General features: G+C 42.2%; 1 protein-coding gene across 3 annotated transcripts in view; it reads left to right on the top strand.

The window, feature by feature from the left end:
* LOC307032770 (nck-associated protein 5-like) overlaps positions 1–23,589 on the top strand; it is a 125,533-nt gene that overhangs the window by 86,415 nt on the left and 15,529 nt on the right. For all 3 annotated transcript variants that reach the window (XM_079671012.1, XM_079671013.1, XM_079671014.1), the window contains 9 exons: positions 2,757–2,915; positions 5,558–5,626; positions 7,563–7,601; positions 8,057–8,176; positions 13,283–13,387; positions 16,004–16,189; positions 16,801–20,273; positions 20,763–20,868; positions 21,824–21,911. In XM_079671012.1, coding sequence (XP_079527138.1) covers positions 2,757–2,915; positions 5,558–5,626; positions 7,563–7,601; positions 8,057–8,176; positions 13,283–13,387; positions 16,004–16,189; positions 16,801–20,273; positions 20,763–20,868; positions 21,824–21,911 — 4,345 coding nt within the window. The remainder of the gene's footprint in view (positions 1–2,756; positions 2,916–5,557; positions 5,627–7,562; positions 7,602–8,056; positions 8,177–13,282; positions 13,388–16,003; positions 16,190–16,800; positions 20,274–20,762; positions 20,869–21,823; positions 21,912–23,589) is intronic.

The following is a 23,589-nucleotide window of genomic DNA, read 5'->3' as shown; positions in this document are numbered from 1 at the left end:
GTTGCTTTGGCTGTGTAGTATTGCTAACCTAGATGTGTTTAGCTTTGCCTGATAAGTAACGTTACTGCAGCCTATGGCGATCTGATCTATATGAATGCACCTGCCCATTACCTGATCAAGTTAGATGCCGCCTATCACAGTGCGCTGACATTTGTTACTAACTGTAAAGTACTTACTCATCACTGTACCCTGTATGCCAAGGCAGGTCTGCCTTCACTTACTGTACGGAGGCTCAGTCCTTGGTACATGTTTATATATAAAGCCATGTTGGGTAAACTACCAACTTATATATGCTCTTCGATCTCACAGAGAGTGGCAAGTAACTATTGCCTGAGATCCCAGGATGTGTTTTTATGTGCCAAGTGCTAGGACTGTCTTAGGCACAAAAGCTTTTATGTGTGCACTTCCACTTGCTTGGAACACTCTGCAAAACAAATTGAAACTGAGCATTTTGGTTCCCCTGCATCATTTTAAAGCTCGGATAGATGAAATGTTATTTGATACCTGTTATTGTGAATAGGTTGTAATTTGTATCCCTGTAACTATGTTGTATGATGTCCTTTTGGTTTTCTGTTGTTTTTTATGTGTAACCAATGTGCTGCAGGTCTCCCTTGAAAAAGAGATCGTTGATCTCAATGGGATTTTACCTTGTTAAATAAAGGCTACAAGGAGAGGACTCTTTAAAGTAGAGACACTACATACTGATATACACCTGAACATTAGCTGAATAGGGCCCCTTTAACTTGTAACTTTTTTTTCTTGGTTAATCAATTAATAATAAGTCTTAAAATGCCAAATATGTTAAATTTGAATTTATATAACACAGACAAAAGAACGACTTGAACAAGAGACTTGTTTTTGTTTTGCTACATAAATAACAGGGATAATTAGTTATATATTATTATCTAATAACAGGGTGTCATTGTTAGCATTTAGCGCGCAGCAGTACTTTTCCACAGCATGCCGTAGACCTGTACATCTTTCTAAGATTAGAACATATACAGGAATGCAGTTTTGATTTCTTACCGATGCCAACCCTCAATGGAACAAACACACAGATGATGCTCAAGAAGATCTTTTGTCTCAGCCGAAGAGCGTTGTTATTTCCCCACACTGATGTACAGTATTTGTGTGTTTACTCAGAGATAGTGTGCCTCTGTGTTCATCAGTCAAAGAGATATCTGAGTAACACCACCCGTTCCTCTGCAGCGATGTGCTCCTGCTGCAGCTGTATTATTCTGTGTGTTCAGCAGACAGACTCAATAACTTGAAAGGGCAGCATGAGGGACACGGTTCCTCCCCTCTCCACCCCCCCCACCCCCGCCCCCCCTCCTCTGTGGAGATTATTACGGAGCCCTTTAACGCCATCTGATGAGCAGCCTCTCAAAGTAAACTGCAGACTGCCCTGGCTAGCAAACAAAAAGCCAACTTCTAAGCGTGACTTTAAAGAATTGCCTCAAACTGGATTGTCTGATGGAATCAAGCAAGATGGAACACCTAATATATGTTTAGAGGAGATTGGATCAAGCTGAAAACAAAGCACTCTCAAGGACATTATTTCCAATTCCTGTTAGGAGATCTGGTTCTGGCTGCATTTGGATATATAAAAGACGAGCTGCATTAGTGCTGCTGACCTCAGCTTTGATCCATCACATACACCTTTATATCTTTAGGTTGGACATCTACCTGTCAAAGCTCGGCTCGGAATGAGAAATTCAGTGTGTGCGCAGGATGTTATCGATAACTCATTTGAAGCAAAGATCCTTTCTTTCAGACTTTTCTCAAATCGTTACCTCTTCTTATTCAATACAGGCCTCTAACATGTCTTTTAACTAGGAAGAAACACTCTTAGGTGCTACTTTTGTATCGGGTCCCAAGCAGGCAATGGTCACTAAAATGAAAATGTATATATTTCAGAATATTTCAAATCTTAATATTCTACTTCTGCTGTTTTTCTTGTGAGATAGTAGAAACGTTCCACCTCTTCAGGCCCTTAACAGCTATTCAAATAAAACAATCTGAGAGCTTTCAAGTGGAAAATCCAGTTTTTAAATGAACTGCTATGAACTTCTAAACATGTTCAACCTGTGAACGGTGGTCACGGCCACTAACTTATTATAGAGAATGCATCAAATGCTGACCTTCATAGCGTGTCATGGCCTAAGGGGATGATTTTAAATTGCTTCTTTTCGCCTATCACAAACCAAAGCAATTGTACAATGACAGATAATGATGACTGAATTAATGTTTGGATATGTTGAATACATGTAGAGGTACTTTTAGGATGGACATTCTGTTTTCCTTTTTGCATGTCAGTGCCAGCCAGACAGCAGCTAATTAGCGTCCAATTATTACCAATAGTTTGTTATCGCAGATGTCAAGAAAAAATTAACCCCAAAAGGAAACAGATAGCTGGCATAGAGACGGCAACACAGAGCGAAAGATCCCCACAATGCAACAGAGATGGCAGCCTTCAAGGTCACTGCCACTCTTTGGAAAACAAGTGAAACATGATTAGGGATTAGGGGATGTTTTGGCGCTGTGTTGTTGGAGCTGCCTCCCTGTTGTCTGCCCATCTGATCCTCTCCCCCTTTTCTCCTTCCCTCCGATTTCCTGCCTTTCACGGCTCCTTACCCATCCTGCCCCTGAAACATTTGTCATACCTCACTTCTGAACGCTTTTCATCCCATCTGCTCAGGTTTTTTACTTGCCAAATTCTAACCTTCCTCCTTTTTTTTTTCTTCTCTGTGCCTCAGGACAAACTCTCAGAGGAAGTGCGGAAACAGTACGAGGGCCTGGGAGAAAATGGCTCCCCTCCGTCGAATCCTACGGAGCTGCAACCGAACGATCCTGACGTCGGCCAATCAGAGGAGGACGAAGCCAAACCCCTTCTGGAACGCCTCAAGGCCTTGGAGGTAAACACTTTTACCACCTTTTTCTATTTCTTACCACCTGAGCTGCGTTCCCTTTTTTGGTTTTCTTTATCTCCCCCTACCCCTCTTTGTTCTCCCTCGTCATTCCTCTTCGTCTGTCTGCCAGTTGTCAGAGTCCTTTGTTCAAGTTGTGTCTGAAAGCATGACAGCTCATCAAATTCTCCAGTGTTTGGAGAGCGAAGTCATCCTTCGAGAGTCGGTAGGGGGTGGGGGGGGGGGGGCTGTCCTCCAGCTTTGGTTTGTTTTCCTCTGCGCTCGTGGGGATTTGAGCCGCACTCCACTCGCAGACACAGTGATCCACGCTGATTTGTTTTTCATTTTTACAGCAGCCACCGGACACATCCTCTCACATCGTCTTTAGCAATTAGAAGACTCAGACCTAATTAAATGTAGCCACCAGTCACACTTTTGCATTTCAAAGTGGCTCCCCGTGGCCTCTTGGCGACATTAACCTCTGTGCTATTCTTGGAAAGCAAATGATGCCAGTAATCAAGAAGCTCAGCGATAAGACTCACAGCAAAAAGAGTATCTTCTCAGAGAAAAGAACAAGTGGTTGGAATGTATTCTGTCTGTTTCTTCCACTTTACACTAAGGCCTCCCTGGTAGAAAATAGACCCTTATTACTGCAAAGTGGCAGGTAATTGCCTGTTGCTCCTCAGCTGTAAGCTATCTTCCCAGACTGGCAGGAAGTTATATGTCCACCTGATGAAGCACATTACCTGAGCATTACATTTCTAAATGGCTCTATCAAAAGTTATCTGCCGTTTTATTCCATTCTGCCGGCGCCGGTGATGGATGCACCGCAACAACAAGGCAATAAATCACTGCCCCGCATTGTGCATAAACTCCACTGACACTAAGAAAGCACTGCCCGGCACAACTGATGCTCTTCATTAACTTGGCAGGCACGCATTATGGTCTGTCACTGGGGCTTAACTGAAAACACCCAGACTTTGGGAGAAATGCCCGTCGGTTATCTCACTTGTTCAGCGATGAGAACATAGCTGCTAAAATGTGGCCACACAGGGTTGTTTATTAACAAGCTACATGCCCAAAGTCTAAACTCAATACCAGGAGTGGTGTTTTCAATGGACTTCTGGTGTTGGAGATAGGGAGTTCCTCCATGTCTTCCAAAAGCTTGAAATCTGCCAAAGCAGCATAATCCATCAGCGTGAACCTTCTCTGCAGTTATCTGTTTCCTTTCCCTCGTTTCCCTCCCTGCCAGCAGAAGGAATACATTGAAGAAATCCCCAAAATCCCAAATCAAACCTAAATATCACCTGCATGTCCTTTCTATAGCGTGTTTGTTAGCCAAGAGAGCACTTTGTCGAGATTTTAACATTGAAAATAAAATGTAATATTTCACACAAAATGTCTTAATACTTCAAGACATTACATCATAAAAAAATGTACGTAGAAAACTATCAATATATTTGAGAAAAGTCTTAATGATATACACAAATATTTATATATACTGTATATTGCTGTGGATAACGTTTCATTATTTATTTAGAACAAAAGTAACAATGCTTAAAGAAAAATATGGGTAATTCAAATGTAATACTTAGTAGTATTTACTAGTATTGAGTAAATACATATTTTAGTTGGTTTGCTAAATTAAATTCCCACTAGTTGCTTCAAAGGTTATAACATTAAGACTCCTTCTTCCTGAAAATTCGATATGAAAAAAGTCCTATTGAGATGACGACATTACGATACAGTGCAGTAAACCACAGATAAATACATCAAAACGACACAGTGGTTCTCATTGGTGTTTGTGTCACTGTAGAATAGATTAAAAAACATTTGTGTCTTCAGGTAACATTTATAATAAAGCCCCTAAAAACGCCCTACAGATATCTCCATTCACAAACACTTTCTTTAACTACCAAGGTCATTGATTACATTTGCACCCATAATCAGGCTTCAAGGCTTCAATTAGTGGGTGTTTCTTCCTATATGGTATAATTAGAATATTTTGGGTTGTAATTATATCTGTAGTTCCAACTAAAGGGCAGAGGGTCGAGAGAAGCTAGGCTGGCTGACAGCTTCTAATAAGCTGCCTGCCACTGACAAATTGGAAACTCCCAGAGATCAATAGGGCGCCGCCTCATCGCTTGGCAAGTGGAGGAGATATTCTTATTAGGTCCGAACTCCAAATGGCTAGCTTTCCCGCCCCAAAGTTCAGCATCATCACTTCCATCCTCCTGACCTTTCTCTCCACTACTCTGTGATTTTCTTTTGTTATTGGCCATCTCAAGTTCAGCGTTGACGTATGACCTTTGTGGAGCAACTCTCCTGTTAGCTCTGCCTGATTGTTATTTCTGTCTGTTGTTTGGTTGCATCGCATGTAGGCAAAGTCTCTGCGAGGTTTGACCCTGTGTGTGTGTGTGTGTGTGTGTGTGTGTGTGTGTGTGTGTGTGTGTGTGTGTGTGTGTGTGTGTGTGTGTGTGTGTGTGTGTGTGTGTGTGTGTGTGTGTGTGTGTGTGTGTGTGTGTGTGTGTGTGTGTGTGTGTGTGTGTGTGTGTGTGTGTGTGTGTGTGTGTGTGTGTGTGTGTGTGTGTGTGTGTGTGTGTGTGTGTGTGTGTGTGTGTGTGTGTGTGTGTGTGTGTGTGTGTGCGCAGGAGAAGAACTCTTCCTTGGCCTCGGAGAACGAGAAACAGAGAGAGCAGTATGAACGCTGCTTAGATGAGGTGAGTGACCAACATTTGGCTTTCCTCGGACATTTTCCCAAACCTTGAATTACTTCTGACTTTGTGTGAACAAAAACTAGCTTAGTTGAGCTTCAAATTAAAGGTCCCCTATTAAACTGTTTTTCATTACTTTATCACAGGTCTCATATACATACAAAACATGTCTCTGATTGGCTGAAACACCAAACAGATCATTGCAGCATTACCCATAATCCCCTCTGTTTCAGCCCTGTTTCCAAAGTGCTGATTCTCTGTCTGTTACTTTAGATGAAAATAAGGAGCCCCTCCCCACGCCCCTCTGAGCGAGATTTGGTTAAAAAGAACACAATGGTGCTCTAGGAGGAGATTCAGGTGATAAGGTGGGGGGGGGGGGGGGGGGGGGTTACCTTGGTTGGTGATTGGCTAATGGTTACACAATCTTTTTCCTGAAACTTTCAGAGTCTCTTTCCACAGAGGGGACACATGTCAAAAGGCTTTTTGTTGATGCTTGTACAATAATCAGAGGTAGGAGAAGTACTCAGATGTTGTACTTGAGTAAAAGTACCAGGAATACTCTGTTACAAGTCAAAGTCCTGCCTTCAAAATGTTCCTCAAGTAAAAGTAGAAAAGTATTATCATCAAAATCTAGTGAAAGTAGCGACAGTAAAAGTAGTGATTGTGCAGATTGGTCCATTTCAGAATAATAGATATGATATGTTTTATAATGATTGATCATGAAAGTGTTCTCAAAGCTGCTAAAGGTGCAGCTAGTTTGAATGACTTTGTATACTGCAGGGTAGCTGGTGGATTTACTCCAGGTGGAACTAAAGTCTGATTTAAGATAATTAACCGGGGGATAGGAGGGATTGGAGGAGGAAGGGGTGAGGAAGGAGATTAAAGTGAGCGATTTAAAAACAAAAAGGAGGGTCACAGTTTGCGTCCTCCATGAATTCCTTCCTGGCTCCTTTCTGCTTCCCTACCCTCATTAAGATGGCTCGACTCAGCTTTGTTGCGTTTACTTGTCAACTGTTTTCCTATGTGACATTTGAGGAAGAGGGGGGGGGGCTTGGTAATGACCCTGTTTTGAGGATGCTGGCTACACACAGTGGGAAAAACGCTTTCTTTTAGGATGATTTATCTTCTATGTTCCAACAGCTGCTAATTTTGTACTTTAATTACTTGTGTCAAAGTCAAACAACGGCAGAGTTCAAACCCTCTGTCCGATACCATTAGGTTGTGTTTGATCACTGTTCTGCACTCAGATCTGTGTCTTGCGGTTCCATCAGCGACGGCTCATTTCACCATATTTACTCCAGTTCCTCCTCATTCAATAAATGAGAAGCGAGAGCACTCAAATAAGCCGATGTGGCTTCACACAGTATTAATGAGTAATCAATGGGCAGTAATCGGAGCCGCTTCACTGTGGTCTGAGAGTGGGGGGGGTGTTAGCCGCTGTGAGACCAAAGCCCAGACGCCTCTGCTTCTACATCAGCCTGCTGTCAATAGCACCATTAGGAAGTGAGCGTTAAACATTGTAAAAGACACACACACACACACACACACACACACACACACACACACACACACACACACACACACACACACCAGATACTCGGTCTGTTATATATGGTGCCATGTTCAATGTAGAATTACTGTTTTAGTGAGACAATGAAATGTTGATAACTAGCCTGATTTGTGATTAGTTCTCTCAGAAATGTACTGTAAGATACGATGTTATGTATGACACCTTAAAACTAAGAAATGAAGTACTGTTCGAATACATTTTCTTTAAAAATAGACTCTTAAAGGGCATTTGTGATATGAATGCTACTTCAACTATTTCATCTTATGTGTAAATTGGCTGCGGCATAAATGCAAAGTCGCTCTACGGAGGCCTGTAAGGGTCATAAAAGACCTTGTAATACATCCAATAATGGCTTTCTTCTGTCTATTTAAGGTTGCCAATCAAGTGGTACAGGCGCTTCTCACCCAAAAGGTTTGTTTCCTCCTGATGATACACTTCTGATCAAAAATATTTGTATCGCGTTTCGACAATGCATAAGTAATGTTTGTCATTTAGAAATGGAAAGCAAAGTATACGATACAAATGAGACAATGGTCTGTACTGATTGTATGTACAAAAAGTAAAAAAAATGACAAAGAACACAAACAAACAATAACAACGACTAAAGTAATCCCCTACATGAACTGCCAGTGAGCCTCATACTGTACACACGATTATTTACCAGGAACATTGTTAAATAAATATATATATTATGCATATATATGCACATCAACTGTATACATAAACACATACATACTGTACATATGCTGCAGATAGGCTGTACCGATAGCAGAACGTTTAACAGAGTGTGGAATGCATTAAAAAAAGGTCACTTTTATACCTCAGAAAAGCATTTCTCTGACGCTTCCTGTGTCCTCCTCCCTCAGGATCTCAGGGAGGAATGTCTGAAGCTGCGGACCCGAGTCTTTGACCTGGAGCAGCAGAACCGGGCTCTGGGGGTCCTGTTCCAGCAGCGAATCAAACCTGCTTCAGACCTGCTTCTCCTGGTATGCTGCACCCTCTTTTACTTATTTTTAAACACAAATACCTGTACTTTCTACTTCTTACATTTTTAAACACAAATACCTGTACTTTCTACTTCTTACACTTTGAACACAAATACCTGTACTTTCTACTTCTTACATTTTTAAACACAAATACCTGTACTTTCTACTTCTTACATTTTGAACCCAAATACCTATGTTTTCTACTTCTCACATTTTCCAACCAGGCTGGTTCCTTTAGTCTGAATGTGTGTTTGGTGGCGTGATCATTATTATTTAGAGTCATTGCGTGCCTATTGATTTGAACACGATCCGTGTATCCATCATTTCCTGGTCTTCTCTAAAGAAGAGGGACCAATGAAAACGTTGTCATGTTGCCGTTGTTCAGCATGGAAACATTCATTAGCTAACAATGACATTATTGTTCTATTCATATAAAGGGAGGTCACGTACTCTTTAAAACAGCTGCTAGTTATGGGTACTTTTTACTGAAGTACTTCTACTTGAGTATATATGTATATCCTCATGATGTGAACTCCTCTGCTACCACACACTGATGTTCTCCAGTCAACAAGCCCGGGCACTTATTCGCATGCATTTGAAGTTGTTTTTCATTTGAGTTGTTATTACTCTGCTCTGGGGTCTAAGCTGGAGACACAGGCTGCAATAGAAAACTGTAAACACTTTGATTGAGAATACAAAAAAAAATCCTCTTTTACATCAATCTTTATCAATCTGTTTTTCTGTTCCGAGGCAGAGATGAAGCGCTGGCCTTGAATCCCTTGTCGGTTTTTGTTGATTTGTTTATCATGCATGGTTCAATCTGAGGTTCTGTGTAGTGCTCTTATTTTTTATTAGGAATCCTTGACTTCCCAAAACCATGAAAATGTCCCACCAAAAAAGACAACCTCCTGTGTGCCACCAAACATTAATACCACCCCCCAAATAGGAATGGAATATGCAGTGTTATGCCCCCTATGCAGTTCTTCTGAGAAGTGTTTGCAGAACTATACGCTGCAAAAAACACAGATTTAAACCAGCAACTAAATCGTCTTCCTTCAGGAAGCATCACACAACAAGCACTGTATTTACATTCTTCACAAACCCTACATTATAAAACTTAAAGTGCCTCAGTTCGTCTTCCAATGGAAAACACCAATTTAGTGTGTGTGTGTGTGTGTGTGTGTGTGTGTGTGTGTGTGTGTGTGTGTGTGTGTGTGTGTGTGTGTGTGTGTGTGTGTGTGTGTGTGTGTGTGTGTGTGTGTGTGTGTGTGTGTGTGTGTGTGTGTGTGTGTGTGTGTGTGTGTGTGTGTGTGTGTGTGTGTGTGTGTGTGTGTGTGTGTGTGTGTGTGTGTGTGTGTGTGTGTGTGTGTGTGTGTGTGTTCCAGCATTGCAGGCCCATAAGGTCCGTTTGGAAAGCAGGGTTTCACATTATTGTGGAAATTGTGTCTCTACTCGCTGTCAATATGAAAATAGCAAGCCGCCAAAAGAGGGACAAGCGTCTGTCAGTCCGAGACGAGAGGAGAGGGTAAAAGGAGAGGAGGCGGCAAGGGTAGATAAGGAGTGAAAATGGAGAGCGATGAGATAGCAGAGAAACCGAGACGACAAGGAGGCAGAAGTGAAAAACTAAAGGCGAAAATAAGACGAGGCAGAAATGCTATATCAATTGAGTTAAAAAAGGAAGAGAAATAATATGGCTCTGGGTGTGTTGCAAAGCTCTCTATCTGCTGCCGCGTTATTGGACAGGCAGGAACATTGTCAAGTGAAACTGCAATATAAAAGGCTGGAGGAGGGAGTATTGATGTGGGGACCAAGAGGACGAGAATTAGGACAGAGACTCTGTGTAATGAGTTTTTCCCTCTCCGTATGAATCTGCTGAAAAGAAAGCGTTTTCACACGTCACCACCGAGTCATTATTTACAGTAGGTTTTCCCACTGGAAGGGGAACGCCTGCTCGTTACCAAATATTGACATTTGCATCATCAACTGGTGATTCAGTGTACGGATTCATCATAATGTGATCACCCCGCTCCGGATGTCCATTATGCAGTAACGTGTGGGAGATGAATCTATATTTCTCACAGGGACTGGAACTTCTGACAGTATGTAATTGAGAAATGTGTTAATGAGCTTTAGAGAGGCTGCTGGGAAAATGGTGTTACCTTTAGACAGCTATCCTAGATGTCTTCCTTTCCCTGTATTATTCATTCAAATAAATGATATGTGAATTCTACGGAGGTTAGGGAGCCAAAATCGAATTTATAGTAGCATTATTATGATACTGTTAACAAACCTACACACTTACAGTTTCACATCCCACTTAATAATCCATAGGAGCGACATATCTAATACAAATATGAAGATAATAAGGATGAGTTTTCATGGAGCAGACGGAGACTTAATCACCCGTATGAGTGCACTGTTTCCAATCTAGCTGTGGCCCTTTTTGCTTATCAGTAATTAAACGTTCTCCAGTTCCCCGCAGGCATCTTGAGTTTCTCTGATAAAGAACCACAAGGCTTTTTTAAAAGGAGCAACATCAGTTGGGCGCCATCCCTCCCTTCAGCTGAATTGGTTTGATGCCAAAAAACGCCAAGTATTCATTTCAGAAAAATAACAACTTTCTCAAACCATGATCTATTCGGAGGCAAGGGAAATAACCTGCTTACCATATATGATAAAATGGCGTTTGAGTTTACTATGCTACCTCGCAGTGTGAATACCATGACTTCATTGGAAACGAATTTGGGTAATTGGAAATTTTTGCTCAATATTAAAGTGAAGGAGGTTTCTTTTAACATGTTACACACAATATATCTGCAACGATTTGGACTTGATATTGAGTATTCCTGTACATGTTGTAATCTACAAGAAGAAAGTATTGGCCATTGATTTTATGAATGCGTGTATTGTGGTATGATGCCGAATGTTTTATTAGAAGGAAGACGGGACAAAAGGTTCAACTCCCAGATAGACATTCTTATGTGCTTCAAGACTGATGGGCTGGATGCAGATGTTGTCTTTTTTGTGCAGTTGATTGTATTTTTAGAGACATTTCCTATCCATAAAAAGAAACGGGCTGACTCAAATATAAAACAATATATTAGCACTATTAAAAACATTAGGAATAAGAAGGCAATCAAAACCGATTTGATCATTTTAATGTAGTTTTCTTTCCTTTTTCTTTAATTACTGTATGTAATGTCTTGTTGCTGTGTATGTCTTCCCCCATCATGTATGATATTGAATAGATGAATCAAAACTAATAATAATAAAAGTACCATGACATCATTGCTGTTTGTGCTGCAGCCATGAGCTAAAAAGTTTCTTTGCAAAAAAAGTTTGAAATCCCGTTTTTTTTAGGCAGAGAATATTGGTGATAATATATTTGGAGCTTTTGAGATATTGTTCACCTTAGTCCTGTCATATTACTCGTCTGAGGCTATGTCTCATATCCTGGTTATCAGACTTCATGCTGCTGGAGCTTTAGGAAAATCCTTTGTGATGAATCAGATATATAGATCAGGTCATGCAGGTGTGTGTGTGTGTGTGTGTATGTGGGGGGGGGGGGGTAGGGAGGTTGGGGGTGTGTATGAATCTCAGTGTGTGTCACTTGTCGATGTGGTCTTGTGTGTATGTGTTTTACCGATCAGTCTTTCCGTGCTGATACTGATTGTATTCTGGGCTGACATTCATTATCTCGAGCCAAAGTAGGAATCTTCTTGCTTTTTTTTCAACATGATCACACAAAACGTATCCAATCGGCTTCCAAAGTCCTTGATGTTATGTAATAGTAAGCAAAATACCTTATTTGCATGATATATCGCATCATTAATACATGACTTTGATCTTGGCCTTGAACCTAAGAAAGTTAGAGATGCACATATGGCCTTGTCATCTACCGTCCCCCCCCCACCCGACCCTGTGACACTATTGACTGAATCCTTGATGAGGATGCTGAGGAGGTGAAATCCGGCACCCTACGATAAGATCAGAGCCCCCCCCCCCCCCACCCTTCCACCCTGTAGACAGCACACATTTAAATGTCATCCCTTTTTAAAGCTCGGATGAGAAGCCATCTTGCACTTTGATCCTAATAAAACTAAAATGGCAGCTAAATGCTGTATTTATTTTCAAAATAGCAATGAAGAATCGTGACCTGAAAAAGCCAACTTCGAACAAGGCTTTAAAGAGCGTACAGAGCTTTGTGTTTTATTCATACTCATAATAATAAGGAAGATTCCCTTGCGTGTGGAAAAAGCAGAAATGAATCTGTTTCCATGGCACCATAACCACCTTGTAACATCCATGGGATGGTTGAGCCACAGGCCAAGTGATGTAGGGTGTTTGTTCTTCAGAGACAAGCAAAGGGAAGTTTGGCTACCATTAGGAGCTGTTTTCTTTCTCCAAACTGTTCAGAGGACGCCTTTCACTGCATAAAAAGAAGTCAATACAAAACTGTCAGCAAAGAGTTTTATGGGATTCAATCAAATGTGAGCAGCTCTCTATTTGCTGAAGGTGACTTTCCCTCCACAGCATGAGGTAAATACAAATCAAATCGGATATATCAGAGCGCAGAAAATCACACGTGTCTGTATAAATATATACTCACAGAGCGTGCACTCATTTGGCTCATGGCAGCACAAGATCAAGTGTTTTGTTCCGGCGTATTTCCAGTCTAAGTTAATTTGAGCACAGGGAACACAGTCTAATTAAGTTCGGGGATTAATACATGGAAATGCTTTTGGTTTTTGTATCCTTCCCTCTTAAGCGCAATAGTTAAATAACAGAAGAGACTGCTGACGAAAAAAAATCCAAGGAATCCCTTACTCCCTGATGCAATTATATCCTATTCACATTAGTTTTTCTCCGGCCGATGTCATTAATGACTTTGAGCGTGGGGGGGGGGGAGGGGGTATGAATCGGGGCTTTGCATTGAGGGAATCTGATAGGCCAGTTGCTCAGCTTCAACACTGAACGGCTACTGAACGGTTGTAGTAATGAACATTGAACATTCAAAAAAGTGAGAGAAAAAGAGAGAATTGACGAACTGGAAAGGGATCAAAAATAAAATACACAAATTCACCCTGGTGTGTCCTTCCTTTTCAGAAACTCCACTCAAGGATCATGGATCTATCTGCTGCAGATTTGCTTCTGGAGCCAGAAAGAAGCAAGGCCTTCCTCCTTTCCAGGAACACAGAATCCCCCTCCAGTGTAAGCTTAGTGGGAAACATTTTTTGTAGCCATATGAATTATCCAGGTAACCACAAACCCACTCAAGAAATCGTTAGGAGATATTAAAATACAGACCTAACTATCTGAAGCCGTGACCCCTCCTCTGCTCTCTGGCAGTATCATTTGGCGCTAAGAGGAATAAATCCTTGTCATATTACCAGAAAACCATCGATTGAGCCCCTCCGTCAGTAAAGATGACTCCATAGGACACTGTAGTACATTAGTCATCTTATATATTATGCATTAAAGCCTGAAAATGAGTTTGCTCCTTCCTTTTAGCCTTTTGCTCCTCCGAGAATGCCACCTGATAAACTCTACGGGCAAAGAATGAATATAATAACGGCTGCTATGCAAATTATAATAAATCCTGTAATCCAAATGTGCAAAGTATCTCCTTAAAGACATTATGTGAAGTGATACGCACAAGTGACATTTATATGAGACCAGAAAAATATCTTATTTCTAATCTTGCATACAAGAATAAAATAATGTATTTGCAGTCAATGCTGATCGAGGAACATCTGCTGTGATGACTGAACATGGGAATATGATTGATATTTTTAAATGAAGTCTGGAAAGCCAAGTACTTTAGAATTTAATGAAACTTTCAAAGAGTATTTGACGGGTCTGTCAAGTGCTGGTAAATATGTTTCATATCTAAATTAACAGCAAGATGGCAATTAGATACGCAACACTACCCGACGTCTTAGACATCAGATATTCATGTTTATGGAATGAAGCGTATCAAATAAGACTTATGGGAAACAGTTTTGAGAGAAATGTCCAATAAAAGTGGCATTTCTCTCAATAACAACCCATCATCACATTACTGGGGAAAACACCAGAGGAGATCAAAAATAAAGATTCCTACCTATTTATTGTGATAAGAATAGCGATCATTAAACTAATTACAAGGAAATGGCTAAAAGATAATAACTTAGTAAACTCAAAATGTGAACTATGCAAATTAGAAACCAAATGCATATCTTTGAGGAAAGGTGGGAGAAATGGGTCAAGTATAGAATGTATACCTGAGTATTAATAATATATCCATTCTTTTATTTGTAATATTATTATTTTATTATTTATTTTCGGATTTGTCAACTGTTACGTAGTTCAGTGATGCAAATTAGTCGCTTTTCGGCGCCTCCCGCTTTTTTAAGGCTGCTTTGGGTGACTTGTGTAATTCGTGGAGAACCGAAGAGTTTTCGTTTTGGGGGGGGGGGGATCCGTCCGTTAGTCCGTCCGTTAGTCCGTCCGACTGACGGACAACTTCTCACTTCAAAAAAGAAGAAGAAATCTAGATCGCAAAATAATTAAACAAGCGAGTGCCTGTTTTTCCTGGTCAAGGACAGGTTCCTTGAACACAACACGAGCGTAACGTGTCTTCACGTGGTTATGTCTCGTCTGAAAGGAGTGTAGACTAGACTAGAGTGCTTACGGAGAGCACCGGAACGCCGCTCCAGCTCTTCAAATATTGCAGTACCCATAAGGAGCCGTACACATGCCGCAGTGTTTGCGTGGCTGTGTCTTTAGTTGCGAGCACAGTGGCGATCTGTTATTAGCATCTGGTTAGTTAGCTATGCTAACGAATTTAAAGAGCTTTTCTACAACCAGGCGGAAGAGAGCTCTCTCCTGAGAGGCTCAAATAACCTCAGCTCAGTGAGGTTAAGGCACACCTTGATATGATCATTCCAATTATTAACGAGACATTAGAGACTAAATTAAAAACAGGTATAAAATACTATATGACAGTAACAAAAAAGTTGTTAAAAATAACAAGAATAGAGTTTAAAAGGGGAGTGATTTGTAAAATATCCAAAAAGAAAAATCTGCTTACAGTTCTGTTTCAAATGGGTGTTGAAAGATGTACTCATAGATCTCCTCATTTTGCTCTCAAAGTGCACCAGATTGATGCTTTTAACTTCAATATTTAAAAATAAATATTCCCGGGGGAGCATGCCCCCGAACCCCCCAAGAGGAGGTTAGGTCCCCCCCACTTAAATCATGTTCACATGGATACTAAATACATTTGCACACATCTTGTGTCCATATCTTTCTTTTTTTGATGCTCATGCCACACCGTGCACATGCATGCGCGAGTCATGGTAAGATATCTGGATTAAGAGGTTGCTTTTTCTTTGCACAGCATGAAAGAAAGGCCAAATGAATTGGCTGTGATATTAGTTTTTTTAAGCAGAGGTTGAGTTCAATCATTTGTACGGCCCTCGGAGGATGTTGTAAAAATTGAAAGGAAAAAGGTTCCCCACCCCTGCTGTAAATAATAATAAAAACCCTTGATTTATAACTTAACATCTCTGTCTCCTATTGATCTGAGTATATTATAAAGAATAGCCAGTTAATTGAAGCATTATAGCACAGGCCTTTGTCAGATGGTATATTACGCTGTTTTTTTCCTGCTTCGAATAGTTCTCTCTTTTTTCACCATACCTGTGTTTGCATCACTGGTAGTTAATCTATGTACCTAGTGTTTATTTGTTTATGTATGCTTTGTGAATATCTTCTTAAAATGCAAATAAAAAGATGATGCTATACAAGTTATAAACACTATAATGATGTTTCTCTGTCTTCTAGGAGCTCCAGTGGAATGGAAAGTCAGGTCTCCCTTTGGCCAAGTGTCTGAGCCAGCTGTCCCTCACAGCCCCCCCTGTGTACCCCCGCAGCAGCTGCAGCAGCAGTGAGTTGTCCCTATCGAGTGCCTGCAGTGAATTCTCCAGCGGCTCCTACACCTGGAATGATGGACGCTCCTGTGGGAAAATGGTAAATCCTGTCACTCACTATTTATCTTACTGTAGGAGTACACTGGAAACAATGCTGCTCCAAAATCAAGAATAATAAAAACAAGGTGTTTTTTCTTGTAATAAGTCAAAAGAATCTGCCAATAGAACAAGTGAAAACTTGCATGGTAAGATCCCTTGAAATAAGATGCTATAGAGGAATCAGGTCTTGTAATTAGCTTGTTTGAGCTATGTTTCACCAGAATAAGAGAATGTTGTATTACAAAATGAGCCAGAATACTCAAGGTTTCTCTTTTCTGGTGATTTTCCAATAAAAATGTGTTTTTCTTGAATCAAGAAAGATTTATTTCTTGAAACAAGATTAATCCATCTTTCACAAATACCACAGCAGCTTAAAAAAAATTCATCTGAGATACAACTCAGTATAAGATGTTTCCAAGAGTCTCTGACGTAACAAGATACTTAAGATGCATTGTCTAAAACAAATCTCACCTGCATTGTTGCTTCTTCATTTATTATGTCTTATATCAAGTGGTGAGACATATTCTCACTAGAAATTAGACCAAAATACTCGGCAAGATATCAAGTTTTGCTGATTACAACACAATTTTGATCCACTTTTTTTGCTTCTAGTCATCGCTGACCTGGGAGAAGAGGCTGAGTTTGGGTTCGTCAGCTCCGAGTAATATTTGCACCCCCCTGGAGGAGCCCACCAGGCGCAAGGAGAGCAACATACTTCAGGGATTGAAAAAGCTCCAGAGGAGGAAGCACCGGAGCTCCTCCGCCTCAGCCAGGGTCTCCAAGTCAGGAGACAAAGACTGCATGAACTCCAACGAGGGCATCTACTCCCTGGGTGTCTTGGGTGGAAATAAGGGGGTGTCCAATCCCACCCATGTGGGTAGAACTTCAGCCTTTGTAGGCAAGAATTTCTCTTTTGATTCTGATGACGCTGATGACGAATTGGCAAATTCTTGTCGAGGAGATAACATCCCCACTAAGGACAACTGGTTTTATTGTAAGAAGCTCTCCCGCAGCATATCGGACAGTTTGTGTAGCTGGGAGGGGCTTCAGGACAGTGGGGGTGGAGGTGGGGGCGATGGTAGCTCAGGTCTCTTGGCTACAAAACACATTTCTGGCTGTGATGCAAACGAACGTCCCGAGAAACTCTTGAGTTTCATTAACAGTTTTCTTCCTGAGGGACGCCCCTCAGCTTTTAAAAAACCCTCCTTGCTGCACTTCAAGCCCCCTAACCCTCAGGGTCCCATCCCCCTCTCTGATGTGGATGATCCAGAGGAACTCAGCTCGGAGTCTAGTGACATCCGAATGTCCTTTAGCCAGACACCAGAGCGAGCAGAGAGGGACTCAAAGAGGGAGTCAAGAGACGCTGCCAAGATGATCTCGCAACAGTGCCTCCGAAGAGAGCAGGGACGCACCCAATCAGCAGACGGGAGGCCCAGGCCTTTCAGCCTATTGAAGGAGCCCAAAGGATCCATGTGTACTCAGTCTGAGGAGAGCCTCTTGTCAATATTCGATGCAGAAGGAGAGCCTATTGAACTTTCTTCTCAGAGTCTCACTGCTTGTTCGGGGCCACGAAACGGCATTCAAAGTAGCAAAATAGTCCCCGATTACGCAGAAGTAGTGCCGCGGGAGAGACCGACAAGGCAAAAATCTGCCAATGCAAGAAACTACAGTGTTCTTGAGTCTCCAGAGAAGCCATCTGAATATCACATTAGGTCTCAAAATACTAGCAACAGCGGGGAGGGCAGTGCAGAGAGGGAGTCGATACACATGACTCCACAAAGGAAACTAATCAAACCGCCGAGCAGCCGACCTAATAGAGGCCCTTCAGTGCCCCCCATGAACGATTCTGCTGCTTCCAGGTCGAGTGGGTCAAAGATTCCCGGGCGAAACAAGCCTTTAACCTCTCCAATGAGATTGTTTAAGGGCTCTTCCACTGACACAAGTAACTCAGGACCCTCAGGTCAGGAGAAATCCCCCTCTTCTCCTGCGGTTAAATTGTCTAGGTTTATCAAGACACAAGGAACCTGCTCACAGAGCCCAAAGGCAGTGAACTCCAAGCTCCAAGGCAGGGCCGAATTGAGTAAGGGCCCCTCGTCCTCCAGTTCCCCTCACCTCTCAAGGAGGCACCTGGATTATGTTGACAATGGCGAGCAGCCCACCAGAGACAAACACTGTGAAACCAGCAAAAATAAACTCAGGTCCCCTTCTCCTCCCCCGCCCCCGGGCCGCACCACCTCCTTACTGGTCAGACCAAATTATGAAGGGTCGCCTCAAGCACAAAAGACTTGGCTGGCTCAAACAACCACTGTGAGGGGCCCTCCCCCAAGTTACCACACCTCAATTCTACCAAATATGCAATCGACGCTACCCATCAAGGATAAAGACTGTTTAGACTTGGATGCAGGCTACGGGACTGCGCTTGCACCTCAGAAACTGGTCGAGAAAACCAGTCAGCACCTTCAAAAGTCCCCCGCCACCACTCAGACGCCTACTAAAGGCACTTCCAAGAGGATGACCGCGAAAGACTGCATCCCTCCTGCAAACTCAGGGTGTGATCCTGAAACTGAAAATGCACCTAAAAGCTCAAAGAATGTCCCTCCCCCTTACAGTGCCCTCCGAGGGTCCTCACTTCAGAACTCCTTTGCAAATAAAAGATTATCAACCCATGAAGGTGTCCATCAGACAGTGCAGAAGACGTCTATTAGTTTACCCCTATCGCTTCAGGACACACCCCAAGCTAAAACAGAACCCCAAAATGGCAAAGCTGTTGTCAGCCCCCCCAGTTCGGCCATGCTTTCCCCCAACACGCCAGAAAAAGCCTCAAAGACTCGCATCCCGATGGGTTTTAAAGCATTCATAAAATCTCCCCCTAGCCATAAAAATAGTCCCTCGATACCAGGCAAGCAAGCAAAAGATCATATCAACTCAGTCTCCAAGGAAACTGTGACTTCAAATGCCTCTACCCAGTGTGACAGCTCGCAGCCAGTGTACAGTATTGATTCCCCCCCCAAGATGTCCGTTACAGAAGTGAAAGGTGAGGTCCAGTGTAGATTACTGGAGGACGATGCTCATGCTGTGTTACAAGAGGAGGGAGAGATTTGTGAGAAAGGGAAAAGGAGTAGTCAACTTTTCTCCAGATCCATATCGATCTCTACAAAGCCTCATTTAAAGCCGGCATTGGGGATGAATGGGGCCAAAGCCCGGAGCCAGAGCTTTAGCACCAACTACATCGAGAAACCCAACATCAATGTTGTCGATGGGCCAGGAAAAACCAGAACTCAGATAATCACCAACTCTGGGGAAAGGGGGAACTCTTTGTCGCGGCAGAGTTCCTTGGAGGTACCGGAGAGCCCCGTGCACTCCCCAAGATCCAGGCTCAGCCACTACGGAGGCATGACGTCGTCAAATAGTCAGAGCGTCCTTCCTGAGAAAACTTCCAAATCAGGTGACGGGTCACAGGTGGAGGCGATCACTTCACCTTCTCAAAAAGAGGCGCGTAGCTTACCCATCAGTGAAAGGGTTGGTTTAAACATCCGCAAGCCAGCCAAAGTTCATCCCCAGCCTCCAATAGCAACTTCCCCTGATGACCCGGACTTTAGCAGGGATGTCAAAACTCAGACAGACTCTCCAGATACGGAGGAGAAAATCAGCCCAACAGCCTGTACGATCGAAGAGAAGGTCATGATGGGAATCGAGGAGAACCTGCAGAAATGTCAAGAACAGGAGAAGGTCACTGCCAGCGAGACCAAACAGAAGACGGGCCCTTCTCTGGCAAACTGGTTCGGCCTCCGTAAGAGCAAACTACCCGCTCTGAGTGGGAAGAAAGCGGACTCCCCCAAGGGTAAGGAAGAGAAGAAGGAGTCGAAGATCGGATCGGTGCTCGGAGGCAAACAGAAGAAGGATAAGAAGAAAAACGATAACCAGCAGAGAGACGGTCAGGAGGGGGAGAACCAGTCTGATGTGAACAACAAGCTGAGCTCCATCATGGACCACTGCAACAACCAGATGGGTCAGATCGCCTCTCAGATCCAGTGCACCACCGCGTTCATCGGCAAAGACCAGTTTGTGAAGGAGCTTCTCGGCAGGTGGGTGAAACTACAGCTCAAGACCGTTCCGAATGAATTACACTTAATTGATCGGGCGCTACGCTGATTACTCCCGGTCACACAGTGTGAATCGACATAAACAAATTGGTTGTTCTATTAAATTAAACATGAGCTGCTTTAAAACCTGTGTGTTCAGAGAAGCTGATAAATAAACAGCGGCTGTCGGCTTGAGTTATGACTCCACTCCAGTGAGCATAAGTAATTCTTGGAGCAGCAACCGAGACACATAGTCAGCAAGGTAAAGCTCCACATTTCATATTCCCTACATTGATTTAGCACTTCAAATCACAGCTGACAGATTTATATCCACAGTAACTGGGAGCACTTCATAGAGGCCGTTAAACATTTCTTTGCATCAGTGCAGCGAAAGAGCAGGTCAATGCAATTTATCAGCTGGCTCACTTTCTACCTGCTGAGTTGATAAAGGAGGAGGCAGACATAAAAACGGATCAAATCTCATTTGAACAGGACCGCTGTGAAGGGCAGCTGTGAGGCCGCATCGCCGCCTGGGATCTCCACCCCCAAGAAATACAGCGAAATGAAGGGAGATATGGAGATCTGTCCAGATACTGCTGTAAGTGGGCACCATAGTAGACATTCACTAACATATGGCTGTCTGCGTTGTTTGTCTCTGACTGTTTCCACATACAAGCAAATTCCCACAGGTTTTCCCACACTTGTTCACAAACACACCCACTGCAGCACCGCCTCTACAGCAATACATCCCCCGAAGCGTCCCTATTGATTCACATTGTCCTTTGACTCAGCCTACGATTTATCGCTTCTTTTTTATCCACCCAGCACCATGTTGTTGTTGTTGTTGTTTTTGTTGTTGTTTCTACAAGGCTGAAGGTTTTTAAACTCACACAGAGACAGCCATGAGCGCCAAGCATTTAGTTGAATTAGACTTCTTCAAATTATATCAGTGCACTTTGTAAGCAAATGGCGACACATAGAATGACCTTGTGGATTTATTTATCCTGAATTAGCTGTCAATCAAAGAGTGTTTGAGAGAGCTTTAAAAAAGGAGAGTAGAAGGAGAGCTGAATGGAGGGAGGGGATGACACAAAAAGAGTCTCACTGCATAATGTAGGAAATGTAATCCAGCTGATGTGGACTTTTGATAACGTGGAGGAGCGCCTTATCGCAGGCACTCAATTTGACAAAGGGGCCATTTAATACCATCCTCCGAGCTTCCTGCCTATCTGCTCCCCACAGAAATGCAACAAAAGAGGGACACTTTATGACCTACATACTCCTTCTCTTGCACCACCCTAAAACCACATATTTTTCTGAATAACCCAATTAAAGTACGGCAGGAAATAATGATAACTGCCAACAAAAAAACTTTTACACATTTCACAAAGCCAGAAGCTCACACATGAATCTGTAAATGTAAACCTTTCTTCTGCAAATTGCCCTAATATATGTATATATGTTATTTAATATAACATCATCTCTAAAAGACATTTATGTATTGTATATTATGGTGTATTTTAACTGTTTTTTTCTGTTTGTTAATATTCTAGACCCTTATAATGACTCAGAAGATCAATCTGAGGGCTGGAAACGAAGAGGGACGTATTCCAGACACAGCTTGTCAAGACCACATGCTAGGTAGGCTGACTGTAAATAGCTAAAATGAGTCATGTGTGCTGAAAACATTAAATACCCACACAACTGTTGTCGTGGTAACATCATGTATTTGATTCTGATACTAACCAAAGTAGCGTTCAAATCCTATCTTGTCTCCTTTTGAGCGACTCCTTTACTTCCACTCTGTCAAACATTCATGTTGTTTTAAGCCACTGAGTTCCATATTTGCGAGTGTTTACGAAAAAGCTGTCACTAACCATCCCGAATGAACCAGTGCAACGGAGCAGCAACACATTCTACACTTGCGATTTCCTGATGTGATTGACAACTCAATTCCTTCGCCGACTAATTCCCCCTCACTTGCCATTACTGTGGGGAACATGTTGACAATGTAGTCAGGTGATTGATGCGCAACCAGGTATTCAACAATGCCTGAGCAGCTAAGGAAGTGACCAAATGGATGCCTCCAATCATTTGTGAGATGGGATGATGATTGTCATTATTGCAAACGTGCTTTGTATGTTTGTCGGTGTGCAGAGAGTGTGATCGTTGTTTACTGGGGTGCAGCGCGTCTGTCACTCAGTCGGAGTGACTGTCTCAGTGATCCATCTCAAAGTAATGATTGGACTCCTGCATATGATGATTTGGATCGATTGATAGATACTTTATTCATCCCAAATCGGGAATTTATTTTGTAGCACACGGCAGCAATGTGTTCAGGCAACAGCAAATGTATACATATCTACAGTAGAAAATACATATGCCACAAAAAATACACAATATAAAATGTTCTGGATTAGTTAGAATGTTTGATGTACCAAGCAGCAGAAATGTAGACATGAAATATATAACACGTATAAATAGGATAGTATGTAAATGAAATGATGTATAATGGAGATTATCTGCAGCGGATTGCTATTTAAAAATATTCCTGATTCTATTAAAAAGGGCATTCTTTTATATATGATATCATGCAGCACAGTTTCCAAAGTAGCACTTATTGTGCTTATTGCTCTTGTATTCTAACTAACGCACCGCCTTTTATAATATTCTGCCTGCTAAGCACTAAGCCCCCATAAAGTGAATATTTCATGAAGGTTTCAGCTGCGGCTGCTCATTGCTCCTCAGCGCTGCTTTAATGCCATGTATCTATAAAGTACAGCGGCAAAACAAACACATCAATCATGCAAACAGTTTACACACAGTTTACGATGCAAGCAGCTCGAGCTAAATCCAAGTTCTGAATGCGGACACACTGGTCAGTAATTGAATATTAGCGGCACATCCCCTGGAGGCATTATATTTACTTGTAAAGAAGGAATGAATAACGTTTTGATGTGCCCATAGGACCGACCCTAATATTGGGAGGGTTTAAAGACCCAGCAGATCAATACCAATGAATCAGCACTTATTTCACTGGATGATGATGCTCCTGGCTTTTAAACTCACTTTCTAGCCTTTACTTTGTTTCCGAGAACACACAGGGCTACCACAATATGATACAAAAGTGTTTTTCTTAAACAAACAGAAAAGGGTATTGTTGCAGCACGGACCGAGGATTCTTCAGTTAGGTAATAAGTGTCAATGGTTATCGCATTTTTATCTGATTTCTGACACAGAAATCTCTCCTAGATAAGATTACGGTTGTTAGTGATGACTCCTCCTCTTCTCTTTGACACCTCCTCATTGCATAAAGCCC

The sequence above is a fragment of the Notothenia rossii genome, assembly GCF_949606895.1.
Source record: "Notothenia rossii genome assembly, chromosome: 3".
Classification (NCBI taxonomy): Eukaryota; Metazoa; Chordata; class Actinopteri; order Perciformes; family Nototheniidae; genus Notothenia; species Notothenia rossii.
Note: the sequence above shows the minus strand (reverse complement) of the source record. Positions and strands in the feature narration are given on the sequence as shown.